Source organism: Excalfactoria chinensis, chromosome 22 (genome assembly GCF_039878825.1).
Source record: "Excalfactoria chinensis isolate bCotChi1 chromosome 22, bCotChi1.hap2, whole genome shotgun sequence".
Taxonomy (NCBI): Eukaryota; Metazoa; Chordata; class Aves; order Galliformes; family Phasianidae; genus Excalfactoria; species Excalfactoria chinensis.
In genome coordinates this window covers 4,777,036-4,794,169 of record NC_092846.1, presented here as the reverse complement: position 1 = coordinate 4,794,169, position 17,134 = coordinate 4,777,036, and the positions used below count along the sequence as shown (strand labels likewise).

Genomic DNA, 17,134 nt, shown 5'->3' with positions numbered 1-17,134 from the left:
CAGGATCAGGCCACTCCAAATCATGGCCACGTACTGTGTCCTCGCCGTGCCCCTTCCAGCCACCACTGCAAGGTGCACACCCCAGCCCAGGGACCCCGGTGTCCTCATCACAGCCCATGCCCAGCACCCAGCAGGATTGGACTGGAGGCTGCACCAAGGGGCACCTCAGCAAATCAGTCCTTCATGGGAGGACCCCCGGTGGGATGGGGGCACTGGGGATGCTGCGGGGCTGCAGCCAGCCTGAAGGTTTCACTGCCAGGGATGCAGGCATGGCCCTCCCCGCCCTTCTCCTCCTCCTTCTCCTCCTCCTCCTCCTCCTCCTCCTCTTCCCGGAGGGCGGCAGTACCCGCAGCTGGCGCTGCAGCGGGTGAAGCGGCTGCCGGGGAGTCTGATTTCCAGCGTCGTGTATTAATAACCCCCACCCGCCCCATGCTAAGCCCATGTGCAGTGCAGTGCAGGGGGCACCGGGCTCCGGGAGAGCAAGGTACGAGCCGGCCCTTGGGGAGGTGTGGGAGGAGAGGGGCCGGGGGGTGTGGGGTACGGGGTACGGCCTCTCAAGGGGTTGTGGGATGAGGTCCAGCCCCCGGGGAGCATCGCGGGCGCAAGAATGGGGCCGAGGGGGGTGGGGAGGGGGAGCACAACCCGTAGGCGCAGAGCGGTCGCTAAGTTTGATAAATCACTGCTGGCAGCAAGGGGGGGCGGGGGGGGGGAGGCAGGCGGGGGGGGCACGGCAAATCTCGCACAGCCCTCTCCCCACCTTTCCCCGCACTCCTCAGCTCCGGCGGTTGGGTCCGAGCTGCGATGTGTCAGCGCTGCAGAAAACTGCCTTATTAGGAGAGAAAGGACCGGTGAAAATCAGCGCTTTCCGTAAAGCCGCTGGGGCGAGCCGGGGGCCGCTGGGTGCCAGCCTGCACTCATTCCTTTGGGGATGACGAGACATGAGCTCAGCCCGCGGGGCCGGGAGGTGAACGCATCCCCCCGCCCCCCCACCGCAGGAAAAGCCCCCAGCAGCCCCAGGGCCGTGCGCTGCTCCCTGCCCTCCAACGGCGCCCGGGGAGCGTGAGATGGGAGCGCTGTGCGGCGGCGGCAGCCGGTGCCCACCCAGGAGTAACGCCCGGCTCGGATGACACGGCAAAGCGAGCGGCCGAGGGCTCTGCCGTGCTGCGCTCCGTGGGCAGGCAGCGCTGAGCCCGCTGCACCCAGCAGTGCATTCCCGTGCCGTGAGGTTATGGCACATAGCTGGGAAGCGGGCACTGCACTGGCCGTGTCTCACCGGGCGTGCGGTGTGAGCTGCCACACTCCCATCGCTGCAGATCCGTGCACCATTACAGGGACGTGGGGAACTGCTGCTGCGTTTCAGTGCTTGCTCTCATTCTGTCGCTGTCGCTTTAGGATGGATTTGCTCCTTCGTTTTGGCCCGTGCTGATGCCAAAAGCTTGGGTCCAAGTTGTCCTCAGGGCAGGCAGGGAGGGATGGGCCCTGTCCCACCGCCCGCTGATGTGTCCCTTCTCCTTCACAGGGACCTGATGGCAGAGCCAGAGCCCCCTCCGGAACTGCTGCCAGATGAAGCAGGAGCAGACCCAGCCAAGCACCCCGGGGCTCCGTGCAGCCCAACAGACCCAGTGCCAGGCCCGGGAGCTGCTCCTGCTGCCTGTAGGGAGCTGCAGGAAGGTGTTGGGGACACGGCCCTGAAGCTCACCATGCCGGGGGCACTGCTGGGCGAGGAGACAGCCAGAGCAGAGACGCCAGTGGGGGTGGATGGAGCAGGAATCCCACTGGATTCAGAAACAGATGAACAGATCCTTCTGGATGTGGATGCTGGTGGGACAGGAATCCCACTGGATGTGGATGGGGCAGGAATCCCATTGGATGTAGAAGATGAAGTAGGGATCCCTCTGGATGTGGATGCTGACGGAACAGGGACACTTCTGGATGCTGATGGAGCAGGACTCCCACTGGATGTGGAAGCAGAAGGATTAGGGATCCTGCTGGATATGGATGCCGCCGTGGCAGGACTCCTGCTGGATATGGATGGGGCAGGAATCCCACTGCACGTGGATGGGGCAGAGATCCCGCTGGACGCAGTCAGGGCAGGGATCCCATTGGCCATGGACACGGATGGGGCAGGAATCCCGCCGGGCGCAGCGGGGACGGGGGTCCCACAGGACATGGACGCGGAGGGGGCGGGAACCCCGCAGGCCACAGAGGGCACGGAGCGGCCGTGCCTCAGCCTGGAGGAGCTGGGCGAGTACTTCCAGGAGTGCATCGAGGCGGTGGAGCAGCTGGAGAAGGAGCGCGATGCTCTGATCGAGGAGCTGACGCAGCTGCGCGAGCCGGCACTGCAGGACATCCGCCATGCGCACCAGGAGATCCAGGCCGCCTGCCGGCTGCTGGCCAAGGTGGAGCTGGAGCGGGACAACCTGAGGGACGAGATCCGTCAGATCAAGCAGAAGCTCTTCAAGGTGACCAAGGAGTGCGTGGCCTGCCAGTACCAGCTGGAGAGCCGCCGCCACGACCTCTCGCAGCACGCGGCGTATCGGGATGAGCTGGAGAGCCAGGCCGGGCGGCTGTCGGGAGAGCTGAGCCGCCTGCGGGAGAGCTGTGAGAAGGAGAAGGAGGCCCTGAGGCAGCGCCTGGAGGCCCCGCCGTGCCGCCAGGACCCGCAGTACCTGCAGGAGAGCCGGCGGCTGTCGGCCGAGTTCGAGAGTTTGGTGACGCGGAGCCGCCGCGGGCTGGAGGAGCACTACGAGCCACAGCTGCTGCGGCTGCTGGAGAGGCGCGAGGCGGGGACACGGGCACTGCAGGAGCTGCAGGGAGAGGTGCAGGGCATGAAGGAGGCCCTGCGGCCCTTGCAGGGGGAGGTGAGCCGGCTGCGGCTGCAGAACCGGAGCCTGGAGGAGCAGATCGTGCTGGTCAAGCAGAAGCGCGATGAGGAGGTCGGGCAGTACAGGGTACGTGCATGGTGGTCCCTATCTGTGGGTGCTGCCAACATGGGGGCGGAGGTCTGGTCCGTAGGGCCCAGGTGGAGCAGGGAGAGCAGGGAGGTGACATCGCTCTGCGGGTTCTGTTGAAGGCGCTTTTCTCCCTGAGGATTTACTCTGTGCCTCCGGATGAGCCCCGAAGGCTGAAGCTCAGTGACTCAGCAGCGCTGCGCCCTGCAGGGATGCTCACTGAGCAGCCCCCTGTGCAGAGTGAGCTTCGGGAAGGGCTCCACGCAGCAGCTGCTGCCTCCAGCCAGCAACACGCAGAGGCACCAAGGAACCCCAGGGACAGAGAGGAGGTGCAGTGCTGCACCGGCCCCGCGGCTCCACATCAGACGGAGCAGAGCTCAGGTGCTGGAACAGAGCTGTGGGGCCGTGCCAGGCCTCCCCGTGGCACCTCATGCAGGGAGAAAGCACAATTCAATATCCACAAGAGCCCTTTTGGCAGGGCAGCCCCACCATCCATCTCCAGCATTCCCGGCTGTTGTTGCCTCTGCCCACAGCCAACATCATCCCTGCGGGCACTGCTCTGCCACAGCCAGCACCTCGCAGGCACTGCTGTGCTGCACCACTGGGACTGGGACCCTCCCCGGCTGCCATGGTGCTGCTCAGGGGGCTCAGAGCCCCACCTCGCCCAGACCCGCAGAGCCCGCAGTGTGTCTCTCCATTCCCTTGTTTATCCACTAAAGTATTTTAGACCGTACAGTGCTGACAGCATTTCAAACGCACACCCAGCAGTGTGAGGGACAAACCCCGCCAGCAGGGAAGGTGAAGCACAACTGCACACAGCCCTGGCTGCCGCCCCGGTGGGGAAGCAGAGGTTTTCTGCAGGGGTTTCTTAAGACCAGCGCTGAGTGGGGCAAAGCTTCCCACATAACCGGGTTCTGTCTTCACCCCAGGAGCAGGTGGAGGAGCTGGAGGACAGGCTGAAGGAGCTGAAGAACAGCGTCCAGCTCCAGCAGCGCAAGAACCAGGAGCTGGAGGAGCTGCGGAGCAGCTTGCACCACGAGCTGTCCATCTACAAGTCAGTGTCTGCTCCGTGCACGTTGTCCTGCCCGGGCTCAGGCTGCAGTTTTAGCACTGTGGAAACTGCAGAGCTTTTGCCATGCTGCTGTGTCATGGAAAGTTGTGCACAGAGTGGAAGCTGGGGCTGCCTTCCAAGGGGCAGGCACAGCTACTTGAAAAAATAGGCACTATTTCTTTAGGAACAGCGGAGGGGAGTTGGGTTCTCAGTGTGAGAAGCTCTGCTGCAGGTCTTTATCAGAGGGAACAACCTTCTGCTCCCCACTCTGTGCTGCTGCTTCCACTCGGGGCTTCTCTCCCCCCTTTTAAAGCTCCAGAGCACACCCACGAGGCTGTGGACTATTTTACTTGCCAAACTTTGTGCTGCTGCATCAGTCCACTTCCCGGCAGTTTGTGCTCCTAAATATCTTCTGCAGCTTTAATGCTACCATAGAGTTCCATCTCCACCTTCCCCACTCAGACTCCCCTGTGTCTGCCCTGTGGGAGGACATTCCCCACCCCAACAGCTGCAGCTCTTCTCCCCACGAAGCACCGCAGTGAGGAGCCCAGGGAAGAGCCAACCTTCCCCTGCTGGTGCCACACCTCGTTGTTGCAAGTTTATTAATGAGAGTCGCTGCAGCATCTCTGCTGCGTGGGGTCCGCGTGAAGCAGGGGGTGCAGAGGCTGACGTTGACCCCCAGGTGCGGCCGCGGCCTCTTCACACGCTACAAATCGCCATCGCTGGGAGCAGAGCGCTGCGGGCTTCTGAAATGTCAGCTCAGCTTCTCGGGTTTCACTTTCGAACCGGGAGGCGGAGCGCGGTTGGGCTCCGAGCTGCCTCCTCGTGCGCCCCGCAGCACAATCACAGCCGCCTCCTGCCACGGCTGCGATCACGTTCCCGGCTGTCAGAGCCGCTGCTCGTGCCAAGCGCTGGCCGCGGTCTGTGCGCTCGGTGCCACGCACGGGGCCAGTTTGAGCACCGCCTAATTGCTTTTCCTTCACACCGGGAAAAGGGTTTTTTTTTTCACCGTTTTGTTCCACGCGTCCCATATTTAGTATCTTAAATTCACTTTCTACCCATACAGGGGCTGCTTAGAAATCTACGGCCACCTTTGCAAACCAGAGGAGAAGCCGGACCAGGAATGTTGAGATTTCCTGCTCACCAAAGGGCAGCGATGGAACCTGATGGAACCTGCAGGGACGGCTCCTGGGCTGCAGCTCTTGTACTGAACTGCTTTTCCACACACGAGCAGACAAAATGGTGCTGGTGCTGCACAGACACGGCTGGAGAACCACACGTGTGTGCTGTGCTGTGTTTGGAAAAGCACAGATAGAGCATATAAACCTGCCCGGGAAGGACCGTGATGGGGCTGAATGCTGACGTTTGCCTACAGAAGCGTTTCCTTTGGTAGCTCAGTGCCTGCTGTATTGCCATCCGCTCCCCGTGGCCACAGAAACTGAAGTCTGTGGATAAAAGGTTTCCACTTTATAGTCTCACACTGAAAATAAAGGTCAGTTGAAGGATCTTTTTATTTCTCAAAGCCGTTGTGTCAAAGGAAAATAAGCTCGTGTGTCAAACAGGGGCTGGGGAGGCACCCAAACGTTCACACTTAACAATATACAGAGAACAAACAGTCACTGCTGCTGTTCTGTGTGAGGGCTGGAGGCAGACCCAGAATGGAGGCAGACCCAGAACGGGGGCAGCAGTGCAGGAGGAAGGTACCCCCCCACTGCACCCGCCATCCCCAAACTGCTCAGTACTTGTTTCACAGAGCACACAGCAGAAATGAGGCTGCCCTGGAGAAGCGAGCCCTGCAGCCCCAATCTCTCCTCCTTCTCTTTGCTTCCTCAAAGGCTACGGCTGACCCTCATGGAAACAGTTAACGCAGAAGGAAAACGCCAGCACAGAATCACACATACGTAGAAAAAATTTATTCCATCTGAAGCACTTACACGCAGTTAGTGATGAGGAACGTGAGGAGGAACGGGCGGCTGGTGGCAATGGGCAGGAAGCAGCGGCCGAGGACTGACTCCCACAAAGGCGGTTTGCCCACATTCTGTTGGCTTTATGTGCACCAGCTGGCAGTGCTGCTGCAGGTGAGCGGGCTGTGCCGGCCGTGCTGCGTGGCTGGGAAAAGCAGACACCTTCACAACGATGTGGGCCCAGTTTTAAAAACCATTTCACAGAAAGGAAAGGTGTGAAAACACAGCTCAGGAAACACAGTAGGACAAGATGCATGAAGGGGAGTGACTGCAGGAACAGCTGCTGTCTCCAAAGCACCACCATGCAGGGATGGAAGGGGAAGGACAGAAGGAAGAACTGAAAAACCCAGGGTTACCAGTGAAGACAAAAAGGAAGTATAGGAACAAATACAACTCAGAATCTGCAGGTCTCTTTTATGTATCTGCGGAGGCAGACAGAGCCACGCAGGTACAGATTAACAGAGGGAAGCCCGAAGCTTCTGAGCTGCACTGAAAAGGATGAGACCCTCCCCCCTCATTTCTGATCCGCCGGTGGATTAACCCTGCACCATCTCCACTGGGTCAAGAATTCTCTGGCAGCTCTGCTGATTTCACTTCTGTTTAAATGAGGCAGGAGCCCGCAGCCGCAGCAAGATAAGGACAGAAAGACAGCAACAAAAAAGTTTGCTCTGCATGAGGAAGGCAGCTAAGATGGGCCGGCCGGCTCTGCACACAGGAGGCTGCTGTGGGAAATCTGACGGGGGAGCTGCAGCACAGCACTGGCTGAGCTGGACTAGAAGCCCTTTCTTTGGGGAGCACTGCCTGGGGTAAAAAGCACCGCTGATGGCTCTACAGAAAGATGGCTGAACACAAAGTCTACGTGTGTCTCGAAACCAGTGTTAAGTCAGTATCAGGGCTGAGAGGGAAGAGAAGGAAAAGGACTAGAAACAGGAAGGACCGTCATCTAAGATCCTTGACCTTCGGGATCCACGCTTCCTTCTGGGTCTTCATCATTGTATATGTTCTCTGCCTGCAAGTCAAAGCACAGGAGCTGTAGAAGCACCTCCCCTCACGTTTACCAGGACAGCACAGCGTGTCAAAATGTCCTGGCACATTTTCACCTGCAGATACATGTCACCAAAACCCCGGGGCTTTTCATCACTTCAACACACGCTGCCTTGCTTTGAAGTAGTGATGGACATCCAGAAGTGCTCTGATACTGCAGCTTATGGGCATGCGACTTCTTAAAGCAGCGACCACAGCAGGGCTTGTTTTGATTAAGACTACTGTGCATACATTTAATAGATCCTCCACTTTGCAGCATTGCTTGTCCTAAGCACTGTACAGATACGCTGCCAAGACAAAGCCTCCGTGAACCAAACCATAAATAAACCAAAATTAGAAGCACGGTCTTTTCAAAGGTTATTTGAGCTGTTGGGGATCGTTCTCCAGAACTTTCAGCAGCTGGGAATTAAACCAGCTCCTATTCACCACCACAGCGCCCCTCTGCAGCCACAGGGCACATCTGTGTCACACACAAAGAACTCAGCCAGTATGACAGCAACTAAGAGAAACCTCAGCTTCACGTTTGCAGTTGCTGTGGTTGGTGGTGGCTGGCTGGAGTTTTGCTGCTTGTTTATGAGCTGATTTCTGTTTGGTTGGCTGCTGTTTTGTCTGTTTTCATTCAAACATAGATGGGAAAATGTCCCTTCTACTCCACACACCACCACTTGGAGAGACACAAAACAGCTTCTCAGGATTTGTAAGCCAATTTCTACCCAATCTAAAACACATTTCACTGCCCGTTTGAGATTTAGGCAGTGCTACGTAGCAAACCCTTCTGGGACCTGTCAATAAAACCTGGAATGCTGACGTTCAGGCAGTTCAATGCTGTGTCTTATCCACCACTTCCTGCACTTCCCAACTTACCATTTGCCAGACTTGCATGATATTGTCTTCTGATACAGAACAGATAACCCAGGGCTCATTGGGATTCCAGGAGAAGTCAGATATCTTTGCAGTGTGACCGCCATGAATAAACTAGGAATGAAGGAAAAAAAAGGGTGGAGGGGTAGTAACACTTTCAAATCCACATTGCAGAGATGAGTAAATTGGACCAAACGATTAATGAGGCTCAGAATTTCTTACCAACAGCTCTGGGGGACCATCCTCAGCATCCTCGGGGGACTGCTCCTCTCCAATTTTACTTAAAAAAAACAGTAATAATAATTGTGGGTTTGGTTGTTGCTGCTCGTGATGCAACTCATCAATATTATTTCATTGGGACAACACAACTGATCTGGGATTTACCTCAGGTCCCAGACGTTCAGCCGGCGGTCAGTGCCACTGGAGGCCAATATAGTTTCATTGTGGGGAGACCACTGAACCTACAGACAAGAATGAATTTAGAAATGAAGTTAGTCTGAAGAACCCGTAACACGGCACTTTCGCAACATACAGTGCTGTACTTCATAGCGTGACAGCCTTATGAAAGCTCAAATCGTTATCACCTGGAAACAGAAACATTCCCAATAACAACATCCTAAGGATGCAAGTAGTTCTGTGTAAGCCCGTGTGCCAACAAAGCATCTGAGCACCAAAAATGGCTCACGTGCAGCTTCTCCTCTAACAGAGACCACATGTTACGGAGAATAAACAGCCCTGAAGACTATTAGGGCTATTCTCCTCCAAGAGAACTGCACGAATATAAACTCTGGATGCCTGAAATGGTAGGTATGGCTTACACATGAAAAGAAATCGCTGTAATTAAAGCTTAACTGCCCCAAAGCTCTCATTTACCATGACTGCTGGAGATAAATCTCTCCAAAACAGACCACTTAATAGGATCACAGGATTAGAAAATAAGACAATTCTTCACATTAGGCTGACACTTCAAGATTCTGAGCATGACTGCATTTAGAATTAACCAGCTTTTACGAAGCAATCCTTCGACAAAAAAAACCCTTCCACATATTTTTGTTCTGACTCCTGCATGAGCTGGAGATGGAAATATTCTTTCTGCTAAGCACATGCTACCAGTGATGCTCACTTTCTATATTTACACCAGCAAAAATCAGCTATTCTTTTTTGTCACAGGATGGTCCAGCAATCCCTTTTTTAGGGGCTGCCACCTCAAGCCTTCCTGCAGGACCAAGCTGGGAAGATGAAAACACTGCAGCCATTTCACTGTGCCTTGCTGCTTCAAATCTGCTGCCATGAATAATTCACATGCGCTGCATACTGCTAGTATTTCACCCCTAACACCGTGGATGAAGCTCTCAGCCATTCCCTTGTTACCTTCTGCCCCTGCTCTTATCTGCGCTGGAATTCCCCCTCACACACACAAAGCTCCACAACAATAAAGCAGAAAATTATAAGCAGATGAGAGACAGGAATGAGGTTTTTAAGCACAAGTACACTTCATGAACACACTGAAATTGACTGCCTCCCACTTTACCAGCTAAGTAGAACTAAGCTTACGTGCAGGGAAGATGCAGACATTGTGTTATACCTGAAATATTTCATCTTTATGTGACTCGAAGGAGTGCAGCTTCAGCTTTAGGTTCCTCAAGTCCCACAACGCGACAGTCTGTCAAAGAAAGAAAACCGTTTTTCCCCTCAAGTAACCAACACAACACACCGACTCCTACTCCAAATTCAATAAAAACATTTACCTTATCAGCTGATCCTGTAGCCAGGATAAACTCACTGTAGGGATTGAAAGAGAGGCAGTTGACTTCAGCTGTGTGAGCATCCACGGAATGGCTGGGTTTGGAGGTGTTGTTTGACCGCGTATCCCAGCTGGAAGGAGAAGGAACAGACTTGGAATGAAGGCTTACACCCCGTGGTACGGGCAGACCAGGGAGCAGCTGGGAAGACAAAATGGACTGAGATGTTCAGCCTCTAAAGAAAGCACCCCCCTTACATCATGAGCTTCTGATCATCAGCAACAGATCCAAAAAGAGATTCGTGCAGCAGGTGCCAGGAGACATCTTCCACTACAGCTGTGTGCCCTGTGAAGATGGTCTTTGCATCCACCACTTTACCTTCTTTTGGAACAGCACTTATATCCCACAAGCAAATGGTCTTTAAAAAAAGGAAAAACAAAACAAATAAAAATTGTATCTTTAGACAGGAATTCTCTGCGCTCCCCCACCTCCATCCCCTCAAACACAGAAACATTCCTGACCTTTGTCAAGGGACACAAAGTGCAGACTGCACCCCAGCTATACTTAAAAGCACTCACATGATCATCAGAAGCACTGAGCAAATGCCCACTCAGGTTTGGGTTCCATGACAGCCCGTAGCCTTCTTTCTGGTGTCCACGAAGACGCAGATCAGGGTTACACTCTCCAGAAGGGTCTGTAAAAAGGCAGTGTAAGAACTCCGATGCCTAGAATCGCTATCACGGATTAAAGTTACATACTATGCAACCCACAAAACTTTTCAGCCTCTTTTGTACCCCATCAACCTTAAGAAAAGGCTGTTGTGGATATTTTTGCAGCTCTGAAGCACAAAGGTGACAAAGCTCCAACCACCTGGTTTAGAAGGATGTTTGGTGTAATCGAAGACGAGGACATCACTGGATGGAGTCTTTGTAGCAATGATGCATGGGTTCTGTGGCATGTAACGAGCTCTGTTCACTTCTCCCTCATGGTTTATCTTGATTTCAATTTCAATTTTTCCGCTAACGGACCCAAAGCCTCCAAACTCTGAGGGAGAAAAATAATAGTTGTCAATAATTGGCCACGTTCATATCAAGACACAAAGACCCAGAGGCAGTTACCGGTAATATCAGGCATTTATCTGGGGGAGAACAGTCATAAGAGCAGGCAGACGGGATTCTTTTACTTACACATGGCACGTTGTTTTAAATCTATGCACTTTCAACATAAAATATCCACACTGTGGCTTAGCTCAGACATGATTAAAGACTGTTTCCTGCTGAAATAACACCAGACCAACATCGTTGCTTCCTTACCTCCTTTCTCACTATCGTAGTGTGAGGCATCAAACTGTGCATCATCATTAGGCAGCTGCACACTTGCTATCACGAGATGATTTTGTTCATCTGAAGTATGAGTCCCCAGGACCAACCGGTGAATGCTGAAATCCTTGCCCTCAGGCCTGGAAAAGAAGAAACTCAGGTGAGAAACACATGGAGTTTACACAAACATTGAGCTGAATATGGAATCTTTTGCTAACAGCTGCCAACACCAGTAACATCCTTAGAAGCTACCATTGCTCTCCTGCCCTGACACGGTATTTCTTCCTCCAGAGGAATATTTCCTCCCAACTCAAGATCTCAAATCGGAATTCTTGGAGCACAACAGCACCTACCCCCAGATACCTCCACCAGTTCCCTGCCCTCCTTTAAGAGGCTCTAACAGCCTCCCCAGTGCACAGTTTGAGATGCGTGAACATTCTTTGGAAGCAGAACGTTGTTGTGGAAGATTAGGATGAAAGAGCGCTTAAAGTGAAACTATATTTGGTTCTCTGTGGGGAGGAGGGCTTTGCATTTCAAACAGGAGAACGAAGCTGGAAGAAGAAAAGCATCAAAATCAAAGACGTGAAGCATTTTCTTGGTGATAAGCAGCACTTTCCCCAAATTAAAGGCGTCTCTGGGATTTGCAGACCCAACTTGCTGCTGGCGAGACAAGGAGGAGTCACACGGAGCCTTACTTCAGCAAGGAGCAGATTCAGTTTGCACCCTTACCTCGTCACATCAGGAAGCCACTGAGCAGTCAGGCTGGGCCACTCCAGAGCATGGGTCATTACCAAGTCATATAAGAAGGGTGTGTTCTTTTTCCATATTTTATACTCCTCGTTGATCACGCGTTCTTCCACCGCGTCATCAAAGGCTGCTGCAGGGTTATTCGAAAGCAATGCGGGATGTTAGCCTTTATCAGGACAGCCACCACGTACACAGAGCGGGCACTCAACAACGGGGCCCACCGCACGCAGCTGTTTACCATCAAACGGCGCTGCGGGGACACGCAGCCCCCACCGCCCGCGCTGCCCCTCGCTTCTTTAGTAACGACCGCCCGCAGTGTCAACGGAGCGGCCGGTGGAGGCCGTGCCCGGTAACCCACAGCCAGGGCCGATCCCGCGGCCTCCCGCTTTCCTCCACCACCCCCCGCTGATCCCAGCGCTTCGCCCCGGCCCCGCAGGCCCCACGGGACGCCCGCCGCCCCCCGCCCCCGTAGCGCGGCCCGCGTAGCGCCCCCTGCCGGAGCCCCCCCGCCAGCACTCCTCACGGCGCCGGCCGATGGAGGCGGGGGGGGGGGGCGGGGAGTGCGGCCTACCGCCTCGCGGAGCGCCGAGAGAAGGCCGCGGCGCCGAGGCCGGGCCGCCAGGCCTACCTTCCTTGTCCGCCATGACGGGAGCGGGGCGGCGGGATGGGGCTGGGCTGCGCGAGGCGGGCGGCCGCTGCTCGGCTCCTCTCCGGCCACGGCTCTATTGTTTCCTGCCCCCGCTGCGTGCCGCTCCGGCGCCGCGCACCCCTTCCGCGCGCACGCTGCAATCCGCACGCAGCCGGGCGCTTCCGCAATTGGAGAGGGCCACGCGAGGGGTCCGGCGAGCGCGCCACCGCCGGTCCGGCCCGGGAGTGAGGTGGCGGCTCCCAGCGGAGCTCCGGCCCGCGGGGCGGAGCTCCGCTGGGAGCCGCCATCTTCCGGGCGGAAGGGGTGGGCGGCGCGCGACCCTCGCGTGGCCCTTAAAGGGACAGCGCCCGGTGAGTGCGGGCCGGGCGGGGGGAAGGATTGTGGGGTGGCGTTGTGTGCGGGCAGCGCTGCGTGGAGCGGTGTGCTGGGATACCGGCCCGGAGCTCCCCCTGAGCGCGGTCCGGTTACCGGTTGCTAATGGGGCTCTGTGACCTGCCTCGTTCCCGGGTCTGTGGCTCCGTTCCCGTTCAGTCCGGTGCTCCTTCGGCGTTATTCCCTCCCAGGAGCGTTTTGGGCTTGCAGCCTGCACATCTCCGTGCTTATCTGGAAGCAGAGCCCGCAAATCCCACGTGGAGTCATTACATGGCAGCGGGAACCGCTCTGCTGGGAAAAGGCATGGTGGATTCACGGGGGATCTCGGGAAATAATCAGCCTGAAGTTAATGGGGCGCTGCAGCCTGTGTTACCTTTACAAGGGAACGGCGGTGTGGAATCGGCTAGTGGGTTCCACTGGGTGGGACTGAAGTGCCCCATAACGACGTGCTGTGCCCCATAACGACGTGCTGTGCCCCATAACGACGTGCTGTGCCCCATAACGACGTGCTGTGCCCCATAACGACGTGCTGTGCCCCATAACGACGTGCTGTGCCCCATAACGACGTGCTGTGCCCCATAACGACGTGCTGTGCCCCATAACGACGTGCTGTGCCCCATAACGACGTGCTGTGCCCCGTCGTGTGCAGTGACACCCAGCAGGCTGTGTACCCTGTGCAGTGAAGCTCTGAAGCCGAGGTTACCCGTGTAACTTACTGCAGAGCTGTTAGGATTATTTTCCTGTAGCTGCAGTATTTTCTTGCTGGGGGGTGATTCACACGGAAGGGTCGGGGTTCCTCCCTGCAGAGGCGGAGGTGCAAACTGTTGGTGCACTGCACGCTGTCAGTGCACTGCACGCTGTCGGCACAGCGCTGGGCGTCACTGCTGTGTGCCAGCAGGGTGAGCAGCACAGAACTGAACTCTGCCCTTCTAATCTTGTTTTCATGCACAGCCTGTTTGTAGCTGCTCCCCGCCGGCTGCTGGTGAGACCCCCAGCTGGAAGCAGCCCTCCTGCTCAGCCCAGCAGTGCAGCAGTGCAGGAGGCAGCGGCGGTGGCCATGTTCAGTGTGAGCAGGAAGTGAGCGCAGCCATGGCGGGCGAGGAGCGGGACTACAACCTGACGGAGGAGCAGAAGGCTGTGAAGGCCAAATACCCACCGCTCACCAGGAAGTACGAGTGTGAGTGACTGGAACAGCACTGATACACTGTGTGTGTGTATGTGTGTGTGTGTGTGTGTGTGTGTGTCGGGGCAGGAGGAGAAGAAGGAAACAGGAGGAGCTTTTTGGGTGCTCGTGGGGTTTTGTACTGTGCCAGTGGGGGCTTCTGCTGAGCAGAAATAATCCAAGATTTCATCTGTGCTGCTGTTCCTATGGTACTAGGAAATAGACACGCAGTTTTATGTCTCCAGATGAACCCAGTACGTTATTGTTGTAACATCAGTATCCAACGCTTTTAATCCTCTTTTGAAGCTCTGTTTGTTGATGTTGTGCCTTTCTTTTCTTTCACTCCTCAGATCTGGATCACACAGCTGACGTGCAGTAAGTATGGGCAGCCACCTCTGCTGCTCCCACTGCTGGGGGTGCACGGAACCACACAGCTCATTTCTGATGCACTATTCTTGTGCTGCTTCTGCTTAACCCTCTGTTGTTTGAAATCTCCTCAACTCCTGCCCTTATGGCGTTTCATCCCAGCAGCACTCCGTCATAGACATGCATTCGCATTACAAAGGGCATTCCTGTTGTCTGGTAAAAGGAGAATTTCCCTTTTTCTCCTAAGAAATTCTTCTCACATCCTGTAAGAAGAAAAATCTCCGTAATCTCCCCAAACATGGAAGTGTAGACAGGCATTTCTGTGCAGTAACCTCCTTTGCATTTGTTCTTACATTCATACTTCTCTCCTGTGTAGTACATTGGGATTGTGTGGTTAAGAGCAGTGAGTTACCCCGTGTCTCTCTAGGCTACACGCATGGGGAGACACTTTGGAAGAAGCATTTGAGCAGTGCGCCATGGCCATGTTTGGGTACATGACTGATACGGGGACTGTGGAGCCTCTGGACACCATCGAAGTAGAAGCAGAAGGTAAAAACTGCTCATAAACATGTTAAACGTTTGGGTGTTCTGGCTGGGACCATCAGCTGATTACCTTCTCTGCTTCAACCATGCAGGACATGATATGTTGTCCCTTCTCTTCCACTTCTTGGATGAGTGGCTGTATAAGTTCAGTGCTAATGAGTTCTTTATACCCAGGGTAAGTGCCGTGTTTTGTTCTATTTCCATTTGGCAGGACAAGCCTTTTCTCTGATAAGCCACTTTTGAATGCAGTGTCCTTTTAGGAAGAAAAGGGGACTCAGCAGATCACTTTGAAGCAGGAGAATAAGACACAAAGAGCTGAGAAGCAAACACTTAGCTTTGTTTCCAAGACTGCCAGTCATTAGGTGCCGTCATTAGTAGTAGTTCCTGGCTTTGAGATGCTCCAGTTCTCTGGGTTTAGATTTCATATAAACAGTGGAATATTCTTGCTAATGAGATTCAGTGCCCTAAGACAGAAGTGTTGGTGACGGGTTTTTGCACTTGTTTTCTCTGCAGGAGGTGAAAGTGCTTTACATCGACCGAATGCGATTCAAAATAAGATCTATTGGGTGAGTTTCAATGACCCATCGAGTAATTAATATCTTCCATGATGACAAAAACTGCCCTCCAGTCACCACTGTGAAATACCGTGAGGTGCAGAAGGTCACGGTTACTTTATACAAAGGAGCTCCTGCCCTTCCTTTGAGGTTTTAATTTGAGCCTAACCATCCAATGCTCACCAATGAAACCGGCTGTAACATTTGATTAGATGTTAACAATACAACCTTTTCTTTTTGCCTTTAAAGGTGGGGAGAAGAGTTCTCTTTACAAAAACACCCCCAGGTACGTCTGTATATTGCTTATGTTTTAGAGTAGGATGGGAAGGGTTGGGTTCTTCAAAATCAAACCTATCACAGGCACTACTGACTTCAGGTCTCACTTTCTGCCACGCTTTTTGAATGCATTTCTGAACTGTTGAGCTGATGCTTTCTCCACCATGGCAAACTATGCAGGTTTTGTGATGCACAGTAAAAAAGAGCCGCTCTGCAGTCAGAGTGCTCACATAGGTTTGTTTCTCACACTGTTATCACTGTTGTTATTGCTTGTCCAAACAGTATGTTTGGAACAAATACACTTACAACATATGGGGGAGAAAAACTGCCCTTTGTAGAAAGTGGTAAATATTATGTATCACTATGAAGTGCTACAAGGTGTCATGTAGAAAATCCATGCCTTGTGTCTTTCCTCTCTAGGGCACAGAGGTCAAAGCCATAACTTACTCAGCCATGCAGATCTGTGAAGAAGAGAAGCCAGAGGTCTTTGTCATCATTGATATTTAAAGCAAGTTTAACACGGTGGATACTTGCCAGTGGCTGGCAAAGTCCCTTCAGAACTGTGAGCCCTGGGAAGTGACTAAGGAATTAGCTAGTTCAAATCATAAGGTGGAGGGGGTTGTGGGGAATGTTATCCCGTGCTTTGGTGTGAAGGTGCTGAGCCAAACCAACACCAGCCTTGCCAGGACAGAACTGGTTGGGTCTGGGGGGGATGTGAGATGAGTCGTAGGGGATGGAAGTCCCTCCGATGCTGGTGGTTGGCTCTGAAGGCAATGAATGAAGTAAATAAGGAAATCAATGGAGCTGCCAAAGCGCTGCCCTTTGGTTGGGCAGCTGGGAAGTGTTCATCTATGTCATTTCATGTGACAGTTTAACAACTGTGAGCCGACGTCCCTCTTCACATACTCTGAAGTTTCCAGAATGCCTGCGGGGGGTCAGACCCGACGTGGGGCAGTTCCTGTTTAAATTATACCGATTATTAAACAAAGAATCACCTTCCTCAGGCCGCCAGGTGGGGCTGCTTTACTATAAATACGTTTCCAAGGGCTCCCTGTGCCTGGTCCCAGCAGCAGCCCATGGGATGAGGGAAGCTCTGCCCTGTGGTAAACCTATGGCTGCCTCATCTCTGATTTGCTGTAAAGGTGTTTTAAATCGGGTTTTAAAGGGATAAAATATAATTTTTTTTTTTTTAATTAGAAAGTTTTAGTGTTGAAATAAAGCGTTGACTGGTAGAACTTCTGTGTGAGTCATTATTGTTGGTGATGTTTGAGGTTAATCAATTGCATTCATGCTTTGTTCTCCACAACGGTGTGCAAACCCTCCTGTAAATGAGGCTGGAGATGGATTCGTTTGCCGAACATACAGAACTGAGTGGGGTTTTCACTCAGGACGAACCCGGGCGCCCCGCTGTGCTGCTGTGGGGACGGAGCGAGGCCCGGCCCTGCGCCGCCATGGCCAAGTCCTCAGAGTTGGGCGGGAATGTGCTCCGCCACCTCATTGGCTGGCTGGGTCAGGTGACTGGGAGCAGCCAAT

At 54.0% G+C, this 17,134-nt stretch overlaps 3 protein-coding genes across 4 annotated transcripts; 2 read left to right on the top strand and 1 right to left on the bottom strand.

Annotated features, from left to right (window-relative positions):
• The first annotated feature begins 341 nt into the window (after positions 1-341).
• Positions 342-5,507, top strand: SYNC (syncoilin, intermediate filament protein). Its single transcript, XM_072355190.1, has 4 exons — positions 342-484; positions 1,520-2,951; positions 3,881-4,005; positions 5,069-5,507. The coding sequence occupies exons 1-4, from the start codon at positions 441-443 to the stop codon at positions 5,130-5,132; spliced, it is 1,665 nt and encodes a 554-aa protein (XP_072211291.1). The 5' UTR covers positions 342-440; the 3' UTR covers positions 5,133-5,507.
• Positions 5,503-12,464, bottom strand: RBBP4 (RB binding protein 4, chromatin remodeling factor). The gene is made up of 12 exons (XM_072355205.1): positions 12,308-12,464; positions 11,662-11,809; positions 10,927-11,072; positions 10,484-10,657; positions 10,192-10,307; positions 9,871-10,031; positions 9,620-9,746; positions 9,457-9,534; positions 8,256-8,332; positions 8,094-8,151; positions 7,875-7,985; positions 5,503-6,975 (listed from the first exon to the last, which is right to left on the bottom strand). Exons 1-12 carry the CDS (start codon positions 12,321-12,323, stop codon positions 6,910-6,912), a joined length of 1,278 nt encoding a protein of 425 aa, XP_072211306.1. The 5' UTR covers positions 12,324-12,464; the 3' UTR covers positions 5,503-6,909.
• A 130-nt stretch (positions 12,465-12,594) lies between these two features.
• Positions 12,595-16,839, top strand: ZBTB8OS (zinc finger and BTB domain containing 8 opposite strand). Of its 2 annotated transcripts, none has more exons than XM_072355217.1 (8): positions 12,595-12,678; positions 13,652-13,877; positions 14,213-14,237; positions 14,656-14,777; positions 14,864-14,946; positions 15,285-15,337; positions 15,575-15,611; positions 16,022-16,839. In XM_072355217.1, exons 2-8 carry the CDS (start codon positions 13,790-13,792, stop codon positions 16,106-16,108), a joined length of 495 nt encoding a protein of 164 aa, XP_072211318.1. In that variant the 5' UTR covers positions 12,595-12,678; positions 13,652-13,789; the 3' UTR covers positions 16,109-16,839. The 2 variants fall into 2 exon arrangements, with proteins under 2 accessions (XP_072211318.1, XP_072211317.1); XM_072355216.1 differs by having other exon boundaries at positions 12,671-13,001.
• Positions 16,840-17,134: the final 295 nt, after the last annotated feature.